We start from the raw sequence: 26,390 nt of genomic DNA on the forward strand, positions 1-26,390 counted from the left end.
TTAGAAAGGTTGTTATCAAAAATACAAAAAATAAATGCTGAAGAAGATGCAGAGAACAGAGGACTCTCATACACTGCTAATGGGAATATAAATTAGTACAGCCATTATGAAAAATGGTACAGAAAACTAAACATAGAAGTACCATATGATCCACCAATCCCACTGCTGGGTATTATATATATTCAAAATAAGAAAAATCAGTATGTCAGAAGAGATATTTACATTCTCATGTTTATCAGAGCCCTATTCATAATAGCCAAGATAAGGAATCAACCTAAGTGCCCACTGGTGGATGAATGGATAAAGAATATGTGCTGTATTTACACAGTGGAATATTATTGAGCTATAAAAAGGAAATCCTGTCATTTGCAGCAACATAGATGGAACTGGAAGACAATATGTCAATTGAAATAGGCCAGGTACAGAAAGACAAATATCACATGTTTTCACTCATATGTGAGTAGGGGTTATAAAAGTTGATCTCATGGAGGTGGAGAGTATAGTAGTAGTTACCAGAAGTTAGGAAGGTTGTGGGGAGAGAAGGATGAAGAGGGATTGGTTATGTAGAAGAAATAAGTTCTGGTGTTTGATATCACAGCAGTTAACAATAATTCATTGTATATTTCAAAATAATTATAGTTAACAATAATTAATGGTATGTTTCAAAATAGCTAAAAGATTTAGAATGCCCCCAACACAAATAAATGATAAATGTTTGAGATGACAGCTATCCCAATTACTCTGATCTAATCATTACACATTGTATTCATGTACCAAAATACCACATGTACCCCATAAATAGGTAAAATTATTTTGTATTAATTTTTAATAAAAAAGAACTCTCAAAACTAAACAATAAGAAAACAAACAATACACTTAAAATGGGAAAAATACATGAACAGACATTTCACCAAAGTTTTTATATAGATGACAAATAAACACATGAAAATAATGCTCAACATCACTATCCGTTGGAAATGCAGATTAAAATTACAATGAGATACCACTACACACCCACATGTTAGAATGGCTAAAATAAAAAAATAGTGATTGGCCGGGCACAATGGCTCATGCCTGTAATCCCAGCCAGCACTTTGGGAGGCCAAAGCAGGTAGATCACTTGAGGTCTGGAGTTTGAGACCAGCCTGGTCAACATGGTGAAACCCCATCTCTACTAAAAAGACAAAAATTATCCAGACATAATGGCGCACACCTGTAATCCCAGCTACTTGGGATAGTGAGGCAGGAGAATTTCTTGAACCCAGGAGGCGGACGTTGCCCCCAGCCAAGATAGCACCACTGCACTCCAGCCTGGGTGACAGAGCAAGATGCAATCTCAATTAAAAAAAACAATAATAATGATAATATCAAGTGCTGACAACCATGTGCAGCAATTGGAACTCTTATGTATTAGTAGTGAAAATGCAAAATGGTACAGAAACTTTGGAAAATATTTGGCATTATCTAATAAGTTAAAATATCTACCATGCAACCTAGCAACCCCAATCCTAACTTATTCTCAAAAATATCTTGTACTAGAATGTTCATAGCAGCTTCATGCATTAGAGTTCAAAACTGGAAACAACCCAGATATCTATTAATAGAATAGGTGGTATATCCACTAAGCAACAGAAAGAATAAACTAATGATATATGCAAAAACATGGATGGATATCAAAGGCATTACGTTAAATAAAAGAAGCTAAACACAAAAGATTATATACTGTATGGTTGCATGTATATGACACTCTTAAAAAAAGGAAAATTTCAAATGAAAAGGAGCTCAGTGTTTGTCAGTGGCCAGGAGTAGGGGCACAGATTGTTTGCAATGCTAGGATAACAGAAGTTTATGAAGGTATAGAAATGTCCTATATTTTGATTATTATGGTGGTTACACAACTATATACATTTGTTAAAATTCCTTAAAGCATACACTTAAAATCAATGAATCTTACTGTATGTAAATTGTATCTAAGTAAAGCTGATAAAAATGAAATTCTAGAATTAATAAAAGGGTAAACAATCTATTTTTTTAGAAAAAATATTAAAAGAGATAACACACTGTGATTAGGTGGGGTCTATCTCAGTAATACAATGTTCATTTAACATATGAAAATCATTCAATCCAAATTCACTACATTAATGGATTAAAGGTAAAAGTATGTGATCATTTTGAAACATCAGTGATTCTTTTAAGTCCCCCAGGGGACAGTGATCAATGTCTGGAGACATTTTTGGTTGTCACAACTGGGTAGCAGGGTATTGCTACAGACATCTAGTGGCTAGAGACCAGGAATGCTTTTAAACCTCCCGCAATGTACAGGACAGTCCCCAGTTGAGAACCACTATTCTATATTCTACTTTCCCCACTCATACTATGTTTCTGATATATGTTGCTATAAGGTACATACATCTAGTCTTCTGTTTCTTGCTACATAATACCTCACAATAAGCAACCCCCATCCATTTACTATGTCCCTGGTGATAAACTCCTAGGTTGCTTCTAACTGTACTCCATCATATATGACACTGCCATGCAATCAACAACAGCCTTGTATGTGATCCCTTGTGGATTTCTGTGAGAGTTTCTCTAGGATATACATTCAGGAATGGAACCAGCAGGTCACACATATGCTTAACATTTATAAATACTAGCCAGGTGCTTTCTAGAAGGGCTGAATGAGTGTACACACCATGCAGAAAAGAATTATCATATCAGGCCTGAAACTGCTATTCTCAGAAATACCTGCTGGAAATATTTCCCCTTGACTGGCATACTGAAATTTGGTTCTCAAGAGGGTTTCCCATCATTCCCTGATAAGAGTGGCTCACTGTGTCCAGACTGCCCGTACAATGTGGCTTATGCCAAACACCTGCTTTCCTTCTGGGAATCTGTAATTTTAGTATACACTAGGCAGAGGGTGTCTACATGATGAGCCCACAATAAGAACCTTGGACACTGAGTCTCTAATGAGTTTTCTTGGCAGACAACATTTTACATGTGTTATCACAACTCATTCCTAGGGGATTTATGTACATCCTGTGTGACTCCACAGACTCCTGAAAGCTTGTGCCTGGTTTCCTCTGTACTTCGCCCCATGTGCCTTTTCCGTTTGCTGATTTTACTTTGAATCATTTTGCTATGAATCATTTTGCTATATAAATCATAGCTAGGAGTATAACCATATTCTGAGTCCTAAACCATATTCAATATAACTATATTATGAGTCCAAATCACTGAACATAAGAGCGATCTTAGGGAACCCATCTCAACACAAAGTCTCATAAGCAAAGCAGGAAAATTTACAAAAAGACTTACTCTTAGCTGCAAGCTTTTGTGTGTCATTTGAACTTTATATTATGTGCACATACCAAATCTTTAAAAAGAAATACTTTATTAAAAGGAGAAAAGTGTTGTCAAAATAACTAGGTTGCCTATGAATCAGACTCAGATGATGTCAGAGAATCAGAGAGATCATACAGCGTAACCTCACATTCCAGATGAACAAACCAAAGCCCACAAGGGACTTGCCCAAAGTAACCCAGACAGACATTACAGATACGGGACTCAAATCCTCACTGTCCTGTTTCCCAGAGACCCTTCCTCTAAGTCCGTGTGTTCTTTGCCTATATTTGTCACTTCTCCTACTCTAGTGTCCTTTCCATAAATGCCTTGCGCGGACCTACTTTCTTGCTAACCATGGTCTTTCTTATTTCTCAGTTTCCTGGATTCTCTGTGCAATGAATATCTTGAGTTCCAAAATACTGAGTCTCATGGAAACTTAACAGAAACAGAAAAGGGAAGCTGAAGAAAAATCCTACTAACTGTCAAGAAGGAAAGGGAGAGGGGAGGAGAATGGTAAAGAAGGAGACTCTTAGGGCAAATCACAGCACTTTTCTAAGTGATTGTACCCTGGCTAGAGACCAGGGGTCAAAATAAGGGCCAGAGAGGAACCCATCCCCGCCATTGGACAAAGTAGCTGAAAAGAACCAGACAGCTTAAATGGTCCTTCCATTGTTTCCTAACACGTCTTAAAATCCTCCCTAAATGGATAAGATACTTACATGCTCTAGGAAGCAGGGTCCTATCTCGCTGAGGTGGGGGTCATCATTATTATACTGTTTCTCCAGGTCTCTCACAAAGCCCATCTGAAATCTGTAGATATCTTCAATGTTCCCAAAGATTATCTTCAGTTGTTCATCACTGAACATGTCCCTTCTCTTCCGGCACTGCTTCAGATAGCCCTGCAGACAAAGAAGAAACCTAGGCTGAGGAGGTTCCTGACTTACAGAAGGTTTTACACTTCCTAAGCACTTAGGAGCCTCATCCTGGTTCCATGAAGTAGTCATGGAACAATTATTTCCATTTTTCACATGAGGAAACTGAGGTTTACAGAAGGAAGTCACTCCCCCAGTGAGTAATTAGGAAGGCTGGATTGCCAGCAAAGGTCTTAAGAGTGCAAAGACTCCAGAGTACAGGGCTTTTCCCTCCATCCTCTATGAAGAAGACCCCAAAAGTCAAATACCCCTTTCCAAGAAGCTGGTTGAGCACATTTTCACACATCTTATTAGCTACCGGTTTAGCTGGATCCATTTATATCTCTAAGGTACTATTTTTTATAGGACCAACCCAAAGGTCTTAATAACATAGACAAAAATTTGGGAACCGAGGCCAGAACAGGAAAACGACCCATAAGGAAACAGAAATTGACAAAACCAAACCATTTCTTTTTTTAAAAAAGAATTTCCTCATGAACTTTAATGTCAGGAAATAACTAGGAATAATTGTTATTTATCATTTTAGACTTTCCCTCTTGTGTACATCAAAATATACATACGATCTTTTCTTAGACATTCATATTTTCACATACTTTAAGAAAATGCATTCATACTATTCACATTATGCAAATATCTGCTAAACCATTTCTCAAAGCAAATGTCTCAACTATCTAAGGTAGCTGGCCAGGAGAGACCATTTAGATGAGCTCAGTCAACAAGCCTATGTGTGCCTGGGCATGATATTTCTAACAGAGCAGGTTTTTAGGAGACATTTGTAAATAAATGGACACATTAATAAAGATAGCCACTAATGAAAGAGAAAAAAGGATGAAAGAGATTTTTTGGTCTAGTAAGAAAGCACTGGGGTAACATAAACCAGACTCATGGCATACTGTAAGTCAGGACAAAGACAGCCCCAATCTAAACTGCATCTTACATTTTGAACCTACTATCATGGATTTTCACTTGATAGTTACCATCCTCATTAGAAATCAGTAGCACATAAAAATGTTCTTGGTGAGGATAAATTATGGTAGTTTGCTTTCATCTAAAAGCTAAGTGAAATTATCTTCACCCCTTTTTTAAGTGTTGAGCCCCTAAGGAAAAGTTTTACAGTGACTGATTTACCACATATAGTACTGTCCCTATCCTCAGTTTCTCTCCCTTAACACAGCTACCAATGAGGTCATCTGGGCACACTCCAGGAAGATGCTCATCCTTGGCTTCAATGCCTTTTACATTGACCCCCTACAACAATATCACTTCCCTTATCTGTTCTCACTGTCCAATTTAGCCATTAATTAGTGTGTATCCTTCCACGGTTGGCAAATAGTCTACACCTGTGTTGACATCTGTTTAACTGACAATTTGTACCCTGAATGACTGACATGTTGAAATTTTCCTGCATTCTTTCATATGCAATTTTTGACCAGGAAGAATAAGCCCTCTATTCTCAGGACACTCTTTTGGCTCCACTACCTTTACAGAGGTAGCTCCTCAAAGTCTGTTTCCCTAGAAAGCATTACATTGACTACCAGAAAGAATGGCAATAAACACCTGTAGGCCCTTCCCTGCCTTATATGTAATTCCCAGAGCCTAGTATGTCTGGGTTGGTTTGTGCCTGTGTGTCTGTCTGTCTGTCTGTCTCTCTTTCACCCTACCATCTTTGGAAGTCTTAGCTACAATGGAGCAGAGAGAGCAGTGAGCATCTCATTTCAACATTAAATGGGAGCAGAGGCTTCCTTACCCCTTCTCACACTTTTTTTCCCCTAAGACAGGCTGAGGAGCACAGCTGGGGAAAAATAGTAACAGTGGCACATTCAATATATTACTTCCGGCTAAGCAATAGGTACTGATGAGTGACCACAATGGGAGAAAGAAGAGGCCAGCCCAGATAGCTCATTTATCTCCTGAGAATCCAGTTCAGAAAATATTTAATAGTTGTGTCCGCTGCTCCCATTTGGAAAAGTCTCAGGGAAGAAACAAAACACCATAAAATCCCCAAAATTCAACAAGGATTCTAGAGGTCAACATCAGCATAAAATATAACAGAAAAAAATAAGAGAGTGGTCTCAGGAAAAGAGAATGAATAGAGATTTCAGTTCAACTTCCTAATTCCCTAAATATATTACTTATTGCCACTCTTAAGGACATCATTTTCTTTCTATTATATTATGTATGCTGTGGCAGGGGATTTATTAGAAAGAATGCTCACGAGATGGTAGAACCCTAGAATGTTTTATCAACTCTTCTTTTTAAAGCTAATGTTAGATTACAAGTATATTCTGGTACATTTAGCTTGATGAAATAGCACATAGCAATTAAAATGATAAATAGGAAGAATGTGTAGAAACATGGAAAAGTGTTTATGATACAATGTTAAAAAGCAGAACATGAAATAGTATATCAGTGTGATTATAACTCTGTAAATATATATACATATGGATAGATTTGAATGGATTATGCAAAAGTGCAAATAATTCTGTTACAGTTGATAAGATTCTGGCTGATTTTGTTCCTATTTTTAAACTTCCTCTAATGCTGTTTTTTAATTGTCTTCATGATTAAAATGGGATAAAAGTCTTTGCCAGAGAGTGTAAAGAAAAGAAAATGCAGCTATAAGAAGTCTGCCAGGAATGAAATATTATCAAGGAAAGAGGAGGGAAGACCCAATGTCTTCTCAAGATCTCCTGCAGCCCTAGTGTCTAAGATACTCACTGCTAATAATACAAATAATAGATGTAAACTGCCCTTATCAAAAACATAAGTCATGAGACAAGAATATGGGAGTAGTTGGATAACCCCCAACTGTCACCCTCGACCTCTATACCACACAAACTTCTGGAAAAAGAAAAGCCAGGAGAAAGGACTAGTTCTCTGGAGTCTTGCTTTTGTATCCCCTTTTTTTGGCTGGCCTGACGGCTATCAAATTTTCCACATCAATGATGAACAGAGGGTAGGATTAGGCGGTCAATCAATACTTGTCTCCTCTTATTCACTCATTTTTGAAGGTATGTAAGTTTAAGATGAGTTGGCATTGAAAATGTGATTGCCAAAAAACCTAATACCATTTTCTGTCAGAAAAAAGGAGAAATATATTGAGAGGCAAAAATGGGAGAGGTAATTGGAAGGCAGTTATACCACCATAGGAGAGCAGAATTAAATTCTGAGTCCACCCGCTTTTTAGAGGAACACCAAGAAAACAGCACACAGCCAGAGGAGAGTGAGCAGGGTAGAGAGGGGCCTGAAAAGCAACATCATGAAGAATGATGGAAGAAATAAGATGTATATATCCTAGATAAGACTCAGGGCCCTTATTTTATCCTAGATAAGACCTGTTCACAGGGCAGGGGTAACAGAAGGGGTCTGTGGCTCTTACTGGCAGGTATGCTTTGAATACCCTTTGACCTCATCTCAACGGGGAACAGGATACTGTAGCTCAAGGGAGGCAGTTTCCCAGAGCCTCACCTCTGTCTCCTAGGAGTAAAGTGGGCATGGCTGGGAAGGCAGACCAAAGAGTAGTTAAATGTGGGTATTATCAAATCAGTCACAATTGGCATAAATTAGCCCTGGCACTGTTGTGGTAACAACAAGGAAAGCTGCCCATCTATTTCTCTTTGTTCTTAAACCCACCAGGGCTGATCTACAAGTTAAGACCTAGCGCAAAGATCTAGAAGTAATGCATTGATATGGGATATAAACAATACCCAAGATCTCCAGAAAAGATCTTAGAAACTACCAGGAAATACGGTGAACCAAAGAGCCTCTGGATCACCCGGGGTTTAGGAAATTCTTTAGTGAAGGGCCCTCACAAAAAGTTTAGACCTCAGTGTCTCTGTCTCTAAAATGAAGACATCAAAAAAGATTTCCATGGATCCTTTCAGCTCTGACATTCTAGTGATTTCATACATCTAATTTTTTGCCTGGAACCTGAGGCCTAAAGGGAGACCTGACAAACATCTTGAAGATTTTTTAAAGAAAATCAGGAGACAATGACCATGGTTGTTATTCAGTGCCACATCCTCAAAGTTTAACAGAGTACCTGGCATATAGTTGCTGCTCAGTTATTTGTTGACTAAATGCTAAATAATTAGTTCTTCCCATGTTGGTGATAATCAAAGGTAAATTAGAAGCAGAATGTTCAAATTGGTGGTTTTCTTTTATTTCCTTCTTCCCTTCTTTGGGATATGAAACCCTTTCTTCAAATTAAATAAAAAGCTATTTAAAAACAAGAGAAGAAAGAAGATAACTGCAACATGGAAAACTGACAAGGAGTTAATATCTAGAATATACAAGTACCTCTTATAAATCAGCAAAGAAAACTATAATAAACTCCATGAAAATGGGCAAAGAAGAGAAACAAGACACAGAATGTCCAGATAGAATAAGCAGGTAGGGCCTATTGCAGGTAGAAACCCCTGGGCTTGTCATTTTACACTGACTAGCTGACTCACATTACTATTTTATACAATGTGTTATCATTTTCTATGTGCCAAGATGTAAAGACTATTGGGAAGTATTGAGATAGGCAATTTGTAAAAGGGAAAACTCAAATGGCTAAAAAGTTTGAAAACCTCAGGCTTAAACATACCAAAGGAAATGACTTAAAGCTACAGCATGCCTAAGGAAGAATTTCTTGATAGTGAATGGTATGACCACTAATACAGATGAGTGAGGAAAGCTAGGCTAGCTTCTCTGGAGGCATCTGAAGATAGAATTTATTTCATAGGTATCAGATGGCTGAGATTATCTTCCTCAAGAAAAAACAGACAAGACAGCTTTATAAACCATCTAGCTCTGCTTACTCTTGCCTCAGTTTTCTCGATTGTACTTTGAGTTCTAAGGTTAAGAGGCAATATCACAAATTGTTGGTCAAGGTGATCTAGAACTGAACCGAAGGTATTTTATACCACAGTCTGGGTTTAGAAAGAAGAATGTAATCTGCAGAGAACTCATTTGAAAAGATTATTTCTCTTACTGACCTCACTGAATAATTTCACTGGAAAATCACCTTATTTCCTACTTCATTTGTAAAAAGGTATGGTGACTTAAAAGTTTGTACATAAACAGAACCAAAGATGAAAACCACATGATTGTGTCAATAGATGCAGAGAAGGCCTTCGACTAAATTGAACAGCCTTCATGCTAAAAACTCTCAATAAACTAGGTATTGATGGAATGTATCTCAAAATAGTAAGAACTATATGTGACAAGCCACAGCTAACATAATGCTGAATGGGCAAAAGCTAGAAACATTCCCTTTGAAAATTGGCACAAGACAAGGATGCCCTTTCTCACCACTCCTATTCAACATAGTGTTGGAAGTTCTGGCCAGGGCAATTAGGCAAGAGAAAGAAATAAAGTGTATTTAATTAGGAAAAGAGGAAGTCAAATTGTCTCTATTTGCTGATGACATGATTGTATATTTAGAAGACCCCATCATCTCAGTCCAAAATGTCCTTAAGCTGATAAGCAACTTCAGGAAAGTTTCAGGATACAAAACCAATGTGCAAAAAAACACAAGCATTCCTATACACCAGTAACAGAAAAACAGAGAGCAAAATCATGAGTGAACTCCCATTCATAATTGCTACAAAGAGAATAAAATACCTAGGAATACAAATCACAAGGAATGTAAAAGAACTCTTCAAGAAGAACCTCAAACCACTGCTCAAGGAAATAAGAGAGGACACAAACACATGGAAAACATTCTATGCTTATAGCTAGGAAGAATCAATATAGTGAAAATGGCCATAATGCCAAAGTAATTTATAAATTCAATGCTATCCCCATCAAGCTGCCATTGACTTTCTTCACAGAATTGGAAAAAACTACTTTAAATTTCATATGGAACCAAAAAAGAGCCCACAAAGCCAAGACAATCCTAAGCAAAAACAACAAAGCTGGAGGCATCATGCTACCTGACTTAAAACTATACTACAAGGCTACTGCAATCAAAACAGCATGGTACTGGTACCAAAACAGAGATACAGACCAATGGAACAGAACAGAGGCCTCAGAAGTAACATCATACATCTACAACCATCTAATCTTTGAAAAACCTGACAAAAACAAGCAATGGGGAAAGGATTCCCTATCTAATAAATGGTGTTGGCAAAACTGGCTAGCAATATTTAGAAAGCTGAAACTGGATCTATTCCTTATACAAAAATTAACTCAAGATGGATTAAAGATTTAAATGTAAGACCTAAAACCATAAAAACCCTAGAAGAGGGGATTCTGTCAAGATGGCCGAATAGGAATAGCTTTGGAACACAGCTCCCAGCAAGAGAGACACAGAAGGTGAGTGATCTCCACATTTCCAACCAAGGTACCAGGTTCATTTCAATGGGACTGGTTGGATAGTGGGTGTAGCCCAATGAGGGCAAACTGTGGCAGGGCAGGGTGTTGCCTCACCCAGGAAGTGCAACAGACCAGAGGACTGGGAACTTCCCCACTGCCCCCGGCACTCCGGTTCAGATACTGTGCTTCTCCCGTGCCCTCTGCAACCCACAGACCAGGAGATCACCACTGGACTGAAAAGCACCATGAGTTACCAACACAGATCTGAGTGGCAGCTCCCGCAGGCGCTGTAGGTTGTCAGCACAGATCAGGGTGAATGTTTTGACTAGCACTGAGAGCACCTCTGGGATGGAGCTACCCACACCCTAGAAAGAGGGGGAGCTGAAACCAGCAAGACAGGTGATATGGCTGGGAGAGGCCCCCCTGACAAACTGAAGCCCTCTCACTTAAAAGTTTCACAGCCAGCACATCAGTTTGAGCTTGACCTGGGACGATCGAGCTTAGTGCAGGGAAAGGGCGTCCGCCATTGCTGAGGCGGGTCTAAAACTACCTGTGTAAACAAAAGCCAGAGGAAGCTTACACAGCAGCTGGACTGAGTTCATGACAGCCCAGCAGTGCCTCTGCAGGCAGACAAGGGACAGAGTGCCTCCTCAAGTGGCTCCCTGACTCCCATATAACAAAAAAGAAGCATCACACAGGAGAGCTCTGGCTGTCACCTGGTGGGTACCCTTCTGGAACAAAGCTACCAGAGGAAATACCAGGCATCAATATTTGCTTTTCTGCAACCCCCACGGATGATTCCCAGGCAAGCAAGGTCTAGAGTGTACCTCCAGCAGTCGTACAACAGAGGGATCTGACTGTTACAAGGAAAACCAAAAAAGGAAAAAGAAATAGCTTCAACTTCAACAGAAAGGACATACACTCAGAGACACATCCAAAATTACCAACTTCAAAGACCAAAAGGTAGATAAATCCATGAAGATGGGAAGAAACCAGCACAAAAAGGATGAAACCAGCACAAAAAGGATGAAATCATCAAAGACCAGAACACCTCTCCTCCTGCAAGGGATCAAAACTTCTCACCAGCAAGGGAATAAAACAGGATGGACAATGAGTTTGACGAACTGACAGAAGCAGGCTTCAGAATGTGTGTAACAACAAACTCCTCTGAGCTAAAGGAACATGTTCAAACCCAATGCAATGAAACTAAAAACCTTGAAAAAAAGTTAGACAAAATCCTAACTAGAATAACCAGCTAAGAGAAGAACAAAAATGACTTGATGGAGCTGAAAAACAAAGCACAAGAACTTTGAGAAGAATACACAAGTTTCAATAGCCGAATCAATCAAGTAGAAGAAAGGATATCAGAGATTGAAGATCAACTCAATGAAATAAAATGAGAAGGCAAGATTAGAGGAAAAAAAGTGAAAAGAAATGAACAAAGCATTCAAGAAATACGGGATTATGAGAAAAGACCAAATCTACGCTTCATCAGTGTATCTGAATGTGATGGGGAGAATGAATTCAAGCTGGAAAACACTCTTTAGGATATTATCCAGGAGAACTTCCCCAATCTAGCAAGGCAGGCAAACATTCAAACCCAGGAAATACAGAGACCACCACAAAGATATTCCTCAAGAAAAGCAACCCCAAGGCACATAATCATCAGATTCACCAGGGTTGAAATGAAGGAAAAAATGCTAAGGGCAGCCAGAGAGAAAGGTTGACTCACCCACCAAGGAAAGACCATCAGACTCACAGCAGATCTCTTGGCAGAAACTCTAAAAGCTAGAAGAGAGTGGGGGCCAATATTCAACATCCTTAAAGAACTTTCAACCCATAATTTCATATCCAGCCAAACTAACCTTCATAAGCGAAGGAGAAATAAAATCCTTCATGGACAAGCAATTGCTGAGAGATTTAGTCACCACCAGACCTACCTTACAAGAGCTTTTGAAGGAAACAATAAACATGGAAAGGAAGAACCAGTACCAGCCAATGCGAAAACATGCCAAATGATAAAGACCAATGACTCAATGAAGAAACTCAATCAACTAATGGGCAAAACTACCAGCCAGTAACAAAATGGCAGGATGAAATTCACACATAACAATATTAGGGTTAAATGTAAATGGCCTAAACGCCCCAATCAAAAGACACAGACTGGCAAACTGGATAAAAAGTCAATACCCAACAGTGTGCTGTATTCAGGAGACCCATCTCACATGCAAAGACACACATAGACACAAAATAAAGGGATAGAAGAAGATTTACCAAGCAAACAGAGAGGTAAAAAAAAAAAAGCAGGGTTGCAATCATAGTCTGTAATATAATAGACTTTAAACCAACAAAGATCAAAAGAGACAAAGAAGGGCATTACATAATAGTAAAAGGAGCAATGCAATTAGAAGAGCTAACTATCCCAAATATATATGCACCTAATACATGAGCACCCAGATACATAAAGCAAGTTTTTAATGACCTACAAAGAGACTTAGACTGCCACACAATAACAGTGGAAGACTTTAAAACTCCACTGTCAATATTAGACAGATCATCGAGAGAGAAAATTAACAAGGATATCCAGGACTTGAATGCAGATCTGGACCAAGCAGACCTCATAGACCTCTACAGAACTCGCCACTCCAAATCCACAGAATATACATTCTCAGCGCCACATCCCACTTACTCTAAAACTGACCACATAATTGGAAGTAAATTACTTCTCAGCAAATGCAACAAAACAAAACAAAACAAAACAAAAAAACGGAAATCTTAACAGTCTCTCAGACCACAGGGAAATCAAATTAGAACTCAGGATTAAGAAACTCACCCAAAACCACACAACCACATGAAAACTGAACAACTTGCTCCTGAACGACGATGGGATAAACAATGAAATGAAGGCAGAAATAAAGATGTTCTTCAAAACCAATGAGAACGAAGACAAAATGCACCAGAATCTCTGGGACACATTTAAAGCAGTGTCTAGAGGAAAAATTATAGCAATAAATGCCCACATGAGAAGCAAGGAAAGACCTAAAATCAACACTCCATCATCAAAATAGAAAGAGCTAGAGGAGCAAGATCAAAAAAATTCAAAAGCTAGCAGAGACAAGAAATAACTAAGATCAGAGCAGAACTGAAGGAGATAGAGACACAGAAAACCCTTCAGAAAATCAGTAATTCCAGGAGTTGGCTAATTGAAAAGATCAACAAAATAGACAGACCGCTAGTCAGACTAATAAAAAAGAAAAGAGAGAAGAACCAAATAGATGCAATAAAAAATGATAAAGGAGATATCACCACCGATTCCACAGAAATACAAACTACCATCAGAGATTACTACAAACACTCTATGAGCATAAACCAGTAAATCTTGAAGAAATGAATAAATTCCTGAACACTTATACCCTCCCAAGACTAAACCAGGAAGAAGTTGAATCCCTGAAGAGACCAATAACAAAGTCTGATAAAGGCAGGAATTAATAGCCTACTAAATAAAAAATGTCCAGGTCCAGATGAGTTTACAGGTGAATTCTACCAGATGTACTAAGAGGAGCGGGTATCATTCCTTCTGAAACTATTCCAAACAATACAAAAAAGGGAATCTTCCCTAACTCACTTTATGAGACCAACATCATCCTGATACCAAAAAATGGCAGAGACATAACAAAAAAAAAAAAAAAAAAACTTCAAGACAATATCCATGATGAACATCAATGCAAAAATTTTCAATAAAATATTGGCAAACCAAATGCAACAGCATATCAAAAAGTTTATCCATCACAATTAAATAGGCTTCATTCTGGGGATGCAAGGCTGGTTCAATGTATGCAAATCTATAAATGTAATCCATCACATAAACAGAACCAAAACCACATGATCATCTCAACAGATGCAGAGAGGGCCTTACAAAAAATTCAACAGCCCTTTATGTTAAAAACTCTCAATAAACTAGGTATCGATGGAACGTATCTCAAGATAATAAAAGCTATTTATGACAAACCCACAGCCAATATCATACTGAATGGGCAAAACCTGGAAGCATTCCCTTTGAAAAGTGGCACTAGAAAAGGTTGCCCTCTCTCAACATTCCTATTCAATATAGTATTGAAAGTTCTAGCCAGAGCAATCAGGCCAGAAAAAGAAATAAAGAGTATTCAATTAGGAAAAGAGGAAGTCAAATTGCCTCTATTTGAAGACAACATGATTGTATATTTAGAAGACCCCATCATCTCAGCCTAAAATCTCCTTAAGATGATAAGCAACTTCAGCAAAATCTCAGGATACAAAATCAATGTGCAAAAATCACAAGCATTCCTATACACCAATAACAGACTAACAGAGAGCCAAGTCATGAGTGAACTCCCACTCACAATTGCTACAAAGAGAATAAAATACCTAGGAATACAACTAACAAAGGATGTAAAGGACCTCTTCAAGGAGAACTACAAACCACTGCTCAAGGAAATAAGAGAGGACACAAACAGATGAAAAAACATTCCATGCTCATGGTTAACATGAAAATGGCCATACTGCCAAAAGTAATTCATAGATTCAATGTTATCCCCATCCAGCTACCGTTGACCTTCTTCACAGAACTGGAAAAAATCACTTTAAACTTCATATGGAACCAAAAGAGAGCCCAAATAGCCAAGAAAATCCTAAGCAAAAAGAACAAAGCTAGAGGCATCATGCTACCTGATTTCAAACTATACTACAAGGCTACAGTAATCAAAACAGCATAGTATTGGTATCAAAACAGAGATATAGAACAATGGAACAGAATAGAGGCCTCAGAAGTAATGCCACACATCTACGACCATCTGATCTTCGACAAACCTGACAAAAACAAGCAATGGGGAAAGGATTCCCTGTTTAATAAATTGTGTTGGGAGAACTGGCTAGCCATGTGCAGAAAGCTGAAACTGGACCCCTTCCTTATACCTTAAACTAAAATTAACTCCAGTTGGATTAAATATTTAAACATAAGACCTAACATCATAAAGACCCTAGAAGAAAACCTAGGCAAAACCATTCAGGACATAGGCATAGGCAACGACTTCATGACTAAAACACCAAATGCAATGGCAACAAAAGCCAAAATAGACAAATGGGATCTAATTAAACTTAAGAGTTTCTACACAGCAAAAGAAACAATCATCAGAGTGAACTGGCAACCAATAGAATGGGAAAAAATTTTTGTGATCTACTCATCTGACAAAGGGCTAATATCAAAAATCTACAAAGAACTAAAGCAAATTTATAAGAAAAACAAACAAACAATCCAATTTAAAAGTGGGTGAAAGATATGAACAGATACTTTTCAAAGAAGACATTTATGAGGCCAACAAACATGAAAAAATGCTTATCATCACTGGTCATTAGAGAAATGCAAATCAAAACCACATTGAGATACCATCTCACACCAGTTAGAATGGTGATCATTAAAAAATCTGGAGACAACAGATGCTGGAGAGGATGTGGAGAAATAGGAACACTTTTACACTGTTGGTGGGAGTGTAAACTAGTTCAATCATTGTGGAAGACAGTGCGGCAATTCCTCAAGGATCCAGAAATAGAAATTCCATTTGATCCAGCAATCCCATTACTGGGTATGTAGCCAAAGGATTATAAACCATTCTATTATAAAGACACATGCACATGTATGTTCACTGCGGCACTGTTTACAATAGCAAAGACCTGGAACCAACCCAAATGCCCATCAATGATAGACTAGACAGAGAAAATGTTGCACATATACACCATGGAATACTATGCATCCATAAAAACGGATGAGTTCATGTCCTTTGTAGGGACATGGATGAATCTGGAAACCATTATTCTCAGCAAACTGAGATAAGAACAGAAAACTAGACACCACATGTTCTCACTCATAGGCAGGTGTTGAACAATGAGAATACATGGGCACAGGAAAGGGAACATCACACACTGGGGTCTGTTGTGGGGTGGGGACTAGGGGAGGGACAGCAGGGGATGTAGAAGTTGGGGAGGGATAACACTGGGAGAAATGCCTGATGTAGGTGATGGAGGGACAGAGACAGCAAACCACCATGGCATCTGTGTACCTATGCAACAATCCTACAAAATCTGCACATGTACCCCAGAACTTAAAGTACAATTTAAAAAAACCCTAGAAGAAAACCTAGGCAGTATCACTCAGGACATAGGCATGGGCAGAGTTCATGACTAAAACACCAAAAGCAATGACAACAAAAGCCAAAATTGACAAATGGGATCTAATTAAACTTTTACACAGCAAAAGAAACTATCATCAGAGTGCACAGGCAACCTACAGAATGGGAGAAAATTTTTACAATCTATCCGTCTGACAAAGGTCTAATATCCAGAATCTACAAAAGCCTTAAACAAATTTACAAGAGAAAAACAACCCCACAAAAAAGTGGGCAAAGGATATGAACAGACACTTCACAAAAGAAGACATTTATGCAGCCCACAAACATAAAAAAAAGCTCATCATCACTGGTCATTAGATAAATGCAAATCAAAAACCAAAATAAGATACCATCTCCCGCCCATAAGAAGCGTGACAATCAAATGTCAGGAGACAACAGATGCTAGAGAGTCGGTGGGAGTATAAATTAGTTCAACTATTGTGGAAGACAGTGTGGTGATTCCTCAAGGATCTAGAACTAGAAATATCATTTGACCCAGCAATCCCATTACTGGGTATATACCCAAAGGCTTATAAATCATTCGATTATAAAGACACATGCACACATGTTTATTGTGGCACTGATCACAATAGCAAAGACTTGTAACCAACCCAAATCCCCATCAAGGATAGACTGGATAAAGAAAATGTGGCAAATATACAAAATGGAATACTATGCAGCCATAAAAAGGATAAGTTCATGTCCTTTGCAGGGACATGGATGAAGCTGGAAACCATCATTCTCAGCAAACTAACACAAGAACATACAACTAAACACCACATGCTCTCACTCATAATTGGGAGTTGAGAAATGAGAACACATGAACACAGAGAGGGGAACATCACACACCGGGGCCTGTTGGTGGGTGGGGAGCTAGAGGAGGGATAGCATTAGGAGAAATACCTAATGTAGATGACGGGGGGATAGATGCAGTAAATCACTGTGGCAGATGCATACCTATGTAGCAAACCTGCATGTTCTGCAGATGTATCTCAGAACAAACATTATGATATTTAAAAAGTTTGTTAAGTACTTTCTACTCCCAGGAGAGAAAAAAAGTTTCTCTAAAAAATAGTGTGACTTTTTTTCTATACTGAATATAATTTTCCCCATTTCCCCTTCAAGAAGTGTAAGAGTAGCAAGTGTTTAGAACTCTCCCATAACCTACAGCAGAAAGAGTGGTTTATGCCATGTTAACACATTCATGCTTGAGTAAGACATGCTTCCAAGGGTACCAAGAAGGAAGAGGCAGAAAATGCAGAAGCAGCCTGGCTCACTATCACAATGTTTCTTTAGTGAGCATATATCTACATCTTACAAAACTAGAGAAAAAGTAAGATCCAGACATAACTTTAAGAGCTGCTCCTCCAAACCTACACATTTTAGAGATGGGGGACAAGGCCTAGGGTGGAAAAGACTAATTTGTGATTCCTCAGCCACTTAGTGACCAAGCTGGGACCTGAAATCAGAACTCCCAATTATAAGTCTAGTATTCTTTCTGATAAACCATTCTCTCTTCACAGCTTTTGGTTTCATTAAACCAAACACAATTCTGGGCTAAACTACTGTCTTCTAGTCCAGCTAGACACAGCTTTCTCCACCTCCCTTTGATGCCTGTGATTATAGGGTGAGACAAAGAGATAGCTCCCATTTAAATACTTAACTTCATCAGCAATAATAGTTGAAAAATAAGGAACCAGCAAGTTGTCAACAAAAGGTTTGATTGGGTGGGCTGAATTGGAAAAGTCCTTAAAGCACGATCATATCATTCCCTACTTTCTGGAAAGACAAATAACTTCCACTGCTGTCCTGAGCCTGTGGCCCATAGGAAGAGGTAAAGATTTGTGGGAGTTGGGAGAGCCTTCTAAGGACTTCCACTGGGCTAACTCCTGAGAGCTCTGGGAAAATAATTTTGCTCCTTAGAGACTCAATCTGTTGATCTAGAAAATAGAAATAACAATAACAACCTTTGTCCTCTGAAGATCAAATGACATATGATATGAACGTACTTTGCCAATCAAAGCAGCACATACATATGATAAATTATATTTATTTTTGACTTTAAGCAATATTTATCGAGCATCTAGTAGCAGGGATATATCAGTAAATCAACAGATGAAAACCCCTGCCCTTCATGGAAAGTACATTCCAGAAGGGGAGACAGAAAATGAACAAAATATATAAGTTAAATATATAATATGTCAGATAGATAAGTGTAAAGGATAGAAATAAAGCAGGAAAGGGGTAGAGGCAGTGCAACGTTACAGGTTTAAATAGATTGCTTAGAGAAATCTTAAGAAGACGATATTTGAGCAAAGACTTGAAGGAGCTAAGGACAGGAGCCATGTAAATGTGGAGTGGGGAGGGGAATGCTTTAAGGAGAGGGAAAAAACAGTGCAAAGGCTCTGAGGGAGGAGCATATTAGTAATGCTGAAGGAAAAGCAAGAGGCCAGTATAGCTGTAGTAGTGAAGAAAGCATGGCAGAAAGGAGCAGGAGGTGAAAGTCATAGAGGCAAGGATGGGTTGATCACACAGGCCCTTGTAAGTAATAATAACTTTGGCTTTTATTCAGGGAGAAATGGTGAGCCATTAGAAGGTTCTGAGCAGAGGAGTGATATGACCTGATTTAGATCTTGACAGCATCCCTCAGCTACCAAGTGAAGAATAGACTATTTAATTTTATGAAAAACACTATGACATTGTAATAGAGGTATCATTTTGGAGCAACACTCCTCAAACTTTAATATGTATTATACATCAGATAGTAACTTTGTTAAAATGCATACACTGATTCAGTAAGTCTGGGTTGGAGCCAAAGATTTTGCATTTCTAACAAGTTCCCAGGTGATACAGATGCTGCTGGCCTAAAGTACAACAATTTGAGGCTAGAAGTTATGTTCACAGGCCTGGTACAGAGCAGAATTCCACTAAAAGTTTGCTGAATGAATAAAGTGTCAGTGGTTTTATGCTGAATGCCATGTAGCACATGCCAAGGGAGAATTTTTTTTAGCATCAATCATTGATGTGAAGGTAGAAGGAATTAAAAAAAGACATATGGATGGATGGGTGAATAGATTTTAAAAAGAGGCAAAAAAGAAAATTACCTTTTTCCAAATACAACATATGTTACTGCAATATTATATTTATTTAATTTCCTCAACAACATTGAGATTGTTGTAATGAAGCCCACTGGAAAAATAAGAAAACTGAATGTCAGAGGAGTTAAAGGGTGCCTTCAGGCTCACAGGGTAAATTAGTGACAAAGACAGAATGTGAAAAACCAGCATTCCATGTCTCCAGACCTCTTATTCTTTCTACTGTATTTTATTGCCTCATGGCAGGGTAGGAAGTGGGGCAATGAGACAAGATAACTTTTAATCTTCCTGGGAGGGGTGAGAAAATGAGTTGGGATAAAGAAAGTTCAGGCACATAATCCTTGGCCTTGGTGTTTTCAGAGCTGCACTGTCCAATGTGGCTGTCATTATAGATATATGGTTGCCTAAATTAAATTAAATGTAAATACAATTTAAAATTCCATTTCTCAGTCATACCAGCCACATTTTAACTCTTCAACAGCCATAAATTGTTGACTCATAGCTACTATATTGGAGAATGCAGACATAGAACATTTTCATCATTCCAGGAAGTTCTATTGGGCAGTACTATCTAGAGAAATAAGAACTTTGAAAAATGTTGGGGCCGTACTACTCACTCCACAGTGGACCCTAAGCTGGGGGACAGAAAACAGAATCTAAGCCCTCTTCTGGAAGAAAGGTGACAAAAAGATTCAAAGCAAAGTTTTCCCTGGGTAAAGAAAAACGTTGTAATTGTGTGTGTGTGTGTGTGTGTGTATGTGTGTCTAATCCTTTTAAAAACACTGCCTTCATTTCCCATTGGTTTTCCCTTCCTGTTCAGTAAAATGCCCTTTGAAAATGCCAACTCGCATCTAAGCTTAAGAGAGTATGAGGCAAAAGGCTCTCATCTTCACTTATGACAGAGCGATGAAAGTAATGGGGTTAGGAATTAGAGAGACATCTCCTGGGGAAAAAAGTGACATACTAAAGGAGCCAATGTTTGTCCATCCAGCCTTTGTCTTCTGTAGACAGCTGTCTCCAAGCTCTTTTCTGCTTAAACTCACAACTAGTGTTCTCCAAGTGAGAGAGTAGGACCAGCAGCATCAGCATCACCAGAGATGCTCATTAAACCTAAAAATATTCATGCCTTACCTGAGACTGATAATTCATGACTTGGGGAACAAGAGTGAGAGGGCTACTTAACAAGCTCCCCCAGAAACTCTGGTGTATGCCGAAGTCTACGAATCACTGGCTTTGTGGGAGATGTGTTTTGCTTTAATGAGTGAGGTTAAGCCCTTACATGAGATGGCTGTAACTGGATCAGAAACCAAGAAGATAAAAGTAGGGATTCAGGGGAAAAAATTAGGAAGACACAAAGAAAGAGTATAGGAAGAGAGACAATGTATATAAACAAATAAATATTTAAGTTAGACAGATAGAGAAAAATGTGAAAAACAGAGATTGAGAAACCCTAAGGAAGCAGTTTCACCTCACTGAACAGAATCTGGGAGGGTATGTGCCCTTTCCAACATCTTGGGACTGTCACAGGCAGGGCCTAGGAGGGTTGTCAGTTCTTCACGAAGTGTCTCCACATGAACCACCATGGTTACCTCACAAATATCCTTGAGGTGCTTGATGTAGTGACGCTCGGTGCTCATGATCTCATTGATGACATTGGCCCGCATCTGGTCCCGGTTCTGTAGTGGCCGCCCCAGACAGAGGCAGTCTGAGTTGGGGTCCAGATGTCCGTTCTGCACATCACTGGGCCCTTCTTCCACCTCATCTTCCTGGTTCACCCAGAGCTGTGGAAGCAGGCAAAAGAAAAATAATGAGTTAGCTTCCTTCTTCGAGAGGTTTCCAGACAGTAAGAAAAAGGATAAATTGAATTTCTCAGGTATTCAGAGAACTTTCAACCAGAGACCTCTGCAAACATAATTCCAAACCTGGCTCTAGAGTGACTTTTTATCCTGGGCATGGGTTTAATTTTCTATAGGTCTCTGGCAACCTATCTGTAAATAGAGTGGAGTAACTAGATTCACTCATGCTAGAGCACATCTAGGTGGCACAACTGGATTTTTAAAAAGGTTAAGCTATACATCTTGAGTGCCACAGTTGGATTGCTGTAAAACACAGCATTTATGCACCTGCAAATACAGAGGCCAAAGTTAAATGCTAGAGTGGGTATCTCGAAAACAATGTCAGTGTTGATTTCTGTGATAAGATATAAAAATAATCATCAAAATTTGACTGTAAAATGTCTTGGACATGCAAAGATCTCTACCTTTTTAAGATTGGTATGGGGATGGGACAATATTTCCCCACCACATACTAGCAATAGTTATTAATTGGCACCAACTTTACACCAACTTTCACTGTGCTAAGAGCTTACAATATACTGTAGTCAGCACTGCTAGTTAAGCATCACTATTACCACCATTTCACAGAAGAGGAGACTGAGGCTGAGAGAAGATAAGCAATCTGTCCCAAGTCACATAGTTAGGAAGCAGAGGAGCTGGGATAGGAGCCAGTGTCTCCAGAGCCTTTGCTCTTAGTCACTGTGTCAGCATCTTTGTGCCTCTGGCTCTAAGGAAGACAGGAAAAGAAAAGGAAATGGCTTGGGCCAAGATGGGCGGGCAATAATTAAAATCATCAGAAATTGATAAATTTGGTAACGGTTGAGACTGTCCACTCTAAATCATGAAGGCAGAGAGAAGCTAAGAAACAAAAACCTTTGGGACGGCCAAGTCAGATGTCTTTGGATCTTCTAGATGACTTTGACTGAAAATCAAGAAGATGGCCCTTCCTGCCACCCCTGCAGTCCTAGGAAGTGGGGAAACCATGGAGGCAGGAAGGAAAAGAAGAGTGGGCCTGTTTGGCAGAGTGACAAAATCTGTCAGAGGTAATTAGCCAAAGAGCTTGCCAGTTGTCTCAACAGGTTTACTCTCCATATTTTCACTTCTTAACTCCCAGCTTTTTCCATATTCCTGCCTCAAGAAGCTGAGATCCACCAATTTAGATGCATCCCTATTTCTGCCATCAGAAAAGCCTTTTGGTGGGTAATTACTGAGGGGAAGAGGCTTTGGCATAGAACTAGAGGGATGGTAGTTACTTCCCAACTCTGTATATTCTTCCTTCTTTCTTTTTCTCACAGGAAGTGAGGGGGCATGATTACCACTCAGTGAAGTTAGAGAAGTCACCAGCATATATCAACATATGACTGAATTGTCACAGGCCAAAGCAAATAAGGTTCATTCTGTTTTTATGTACTTTGCATACGTAGCCAAATTTGCAAAATGTATCTCCATCCAAAACCTATCACCCTCTGCAAGTGCTCCATTATAAATCTCTTTCCAGCTTCTGAAAGGTCAGCTTTGTGTTTTCAATATGCTAATATCTGTCCTTTAATGCAGTCAACAGGCAATATGAGAGATGATTATTCAAAAGAATGGACCTGGGCAAAAAAAGTTATTTAAGGCACTGAAACAAACATCTCATATACATGATGCTGTCTATTTGTATTTGTAACAATGAAAACCTCATTCTCTAATAATCCATTAGCTTTTCCCTGCTTCTCACAAAGCAAGCTAAATCCTGCTATTGAAAGGGTAACAAAGGCAGGCTTTTAAGGAATAAGAATCTTCTGTTTTCTTCCTAGGAGTTTAAGAAAAGTCAGGTCCAAATGTTGGCTTTTGGATAGCTGGAATAGGATGAATATTTTGAACTCCACCGGGAAGGAACACAGGATATGAAGGAAGGAAAAGGGGAGCAGATGTAAAGGCAGAAACAGAACCACATTTAGGTTCTAGCTATACACCATGACACTGTCGTTCCAAATAACAGTGAGAGAAGATGAAGGCAACTGCAGCCAAGTGAAAACAGATTCCTTATAAAGAATTTGGTAGAGAAGTCCCTTCTGGCTATAACTAAAGGCTCATGTAGCAGGATCCTTCATAAGGAGCTTTTGAGAAGACAACTTCATCTACTCTACCCCAACCCCAGAAGCCTATTCCTTAGGTTAAGATACTGCTTTCCTACAAAATAACTACTAACAGATTAATTCATTCATTAAATCTATGCCAAGGGCCAATAATGTGCCAGATATTAGGGATACATCAGCAAATAAAAAAGACAGAAATCACTGCCCTTTTTAGAGCTGACATTTGAGAAAAGATGTTTCTTAGCCTAGAAAAAGGTCCCACATAAGGCCTAATTGTTCTTCTCCTGATCCCAGGTTCCCACAAAAGATCCCCTGGGCCTAGTGATAAGACTTTCTGGTCTAACCTCAGTCCTCTGCTCTTGAGAACTTCCCTGTTCTGTGCAGAGAAAGGTCTTTGTCTGCTAGTATGTCACAGTGCATTGACACAGGTCAGCCCATAAGCTTATCTGGTCTGAAATGTCAGACCACAGAGCCATTATCAACCCTGTCCAACAATCTGTGCAGGCTAATGTGTACCTTTTCTTCATTAATGCTGCAATTAGCACATATAGATGCCTGGGTGGCAAGTAAGAAGATGGACAATGCCTGGAATCTGCCAGATTGAAAGGCTGTCCTGTAAGTCTTCTTAGAGTACTTAAAGGCTGGTTTCTCCAGCCTTCATTAAACTCTGAAGCAAGGTTGGTTAATGCAGTTCAACTTAACAAATACTTACTTTGGACCTATTCTGTGCCTAACCACTAACTATGAAGGACACGCAGATGAGCAAGACAACTCATTCTTCCCTCCTCCTTCTAAAACATGGAGTACTTTCCAATTTGGAGACAATCTCTGGTCTTTATTGCTCCTTTTTCTATTTTCACTGTCATTGTTCTCATCCTGTTATACCTGGACAAGTCCCTGGGTGATCCTCCAGCTTTTACCCTTCCCACATACCACTATCAGACCAATTTCCTTGACTATCATCTTGATTGGCTAATCCATAAGCCTCAAATCCTTAATAGCTCTCCACTGATTATAAAGCAAGTCCAAATCACTCACACTGACATTCAAATATTACCATAATCTGACTCTAATCTGTATTTCCACTCTTATTTCCCACTACTTCCTTCAGGAATATTGGGCTCCTCACAGACTGGTCTATTTTCTGTTCACTAATATTCCCATCTATGTCCTTTAATCCCATGCTCAAACATAGAAATACGATAGTCCAGAAGCATTCAACAACTTCAGCAACAGTAACCCAACCTCTCAATTTCCTAATAAAGAAGCTGATACCCACAAAGACAGCCAGGGAGTTACCAATATACCCATATCGTTAATATGCCTTTTTATTTTGTGCCTTCCATTTTTTTCTCTTTTTAAATTTATACCTTATACAACAACACATTTTCCTTGAAAAAACTTAAAATAGAAAAAAATAGATTAAAATTATTGAAATCATGGACGAAAGAAGAAATATTACTACCAGTCTTACAGAAATAAGGATTAAAAGGGAATATTATCAACAATTATATGCCAATAAATTACATAACCTGATGAAATGGACAAAGTCCTAGAAAGACACAAGCTACAGAAACTGACTGAAAAAGAAATAGAAAATCTGAGAAGACCTATAAGAAGAAAAAGATTTAATGAATAACTTCACTCAATCTTGAAAGCTTCCCACATGGGGGGAAAAAAAACCAAACTCAGGACTAGATGGTTTCACTAGTGAATTCTACCAAATATTTAAAAAATACCTAATACCAATCTTTCACAAACCCCTCCAAATAACAGAAATATAGAAATCCTCAATAAAATATTAGCAAACCAAATCCACCAACATATTAAAAACAAATTTTCTACCTTACCAGATGCAATTTATCCCAGGAATGAAAGGTTGCTTCGCATATGAAAATCAGTCCATGTAAATTATACCATATTAGTGAAATAAGGTTATAAAATCCCACATGATCATCTCAACAGGCACCAAAAAAGCATTGGCAAAATCCAACACCCTTTCATGGTGAAAAGAAAGAAAAAAAAAATACTCAACAAACCAGAAATAGAAGGGAACTTTCCTCCAAATAATAATGAACATTTATGAAAAATCCATAGTTAATATCATATTTAATGGTGAAAGACTGAAGGCTTTCATCCTACAATCAAGAACAAGACAAGGATACTCACTTTCATCACTTCTATTCAACCTTATACTGAGGGTTCTAGCCAGCGCAATTGGACAAGAAAAATAAATAAAAGACATTGCATCAGAAAGAGGTAAAACTATCTCTATTCACAGATCATATAATGTGATATGCAGGAAATCATACAGAATCCACCAAAAAACCTGTTATAACTAAAAAATAAGCTGGGCCTTGTTTCAGGATATAAGATCAATATAAAAAAATCAGTTATGTTTCTATATACTAGCAGTGAACAATCTGAGAGTTAAGAAAATAATCGCATTTAAATAGCAACAGAAAGAATACATAGGAATAAAGTTAACAAAAAAGTGCAATCTTATACACTGAAAACTGCAAAGCATTATTGAAACAAAGTAAAGAAGAACTAAATAGGAAAACCTCTCCTTTTCATGGATTGGAAGATTTAATGGTGC

At 38.5% G+C, this 26,390-nt stretch overlaps 1 protein-coding gene across 10 annotated transcripts in view; it reads right to left on the reverse strand.

Annotated features, from left to right (window-relative positions):
- ARHGEF9 (Cdc42 guanine nucleotide exchange factor 9) overlaps positions 1-26,390 on the reverse strand; it is a 174,482-nt gene that overhangs the window by 54,094 nt on the left and 93,998 nt on the right. For all 10 annotated transcript variants that reach the window (XM_064367722.1, XM_064367720.1, XM_064367718.1 and 7 more), the window contains 2 exons: positions 21,465-21,656; positions 4,065-4,244 (listed from right to left, as the gene is read on the reverse strand). In XM_064367722.1, the coding sequence (XP_064223792.1) occupies positions 4,065-4,244; positions 21,465-21,656 (372 nt within the window). The remainder of the gene's footprint in view (positions 1-4,064; positions 4,245-21,464; positions 21,657-26,390) is intronic.

Source organism: Aotus nancymaae, unplaced genomic scaffold (genome assembly GCF_030222135.1).
Source record: "Aotus nancymaae isolate 86718 unplaced genomic scaffold, 86718_ANA_hifiasm-v0.15.2.pri h1tg000073l, whole genome shotgun sequence".
NCBI lineage: Eukaryota > Metazoa > Chordata > Mammalia > Primates > Aotidae > Aotus > Aotus nancymaae.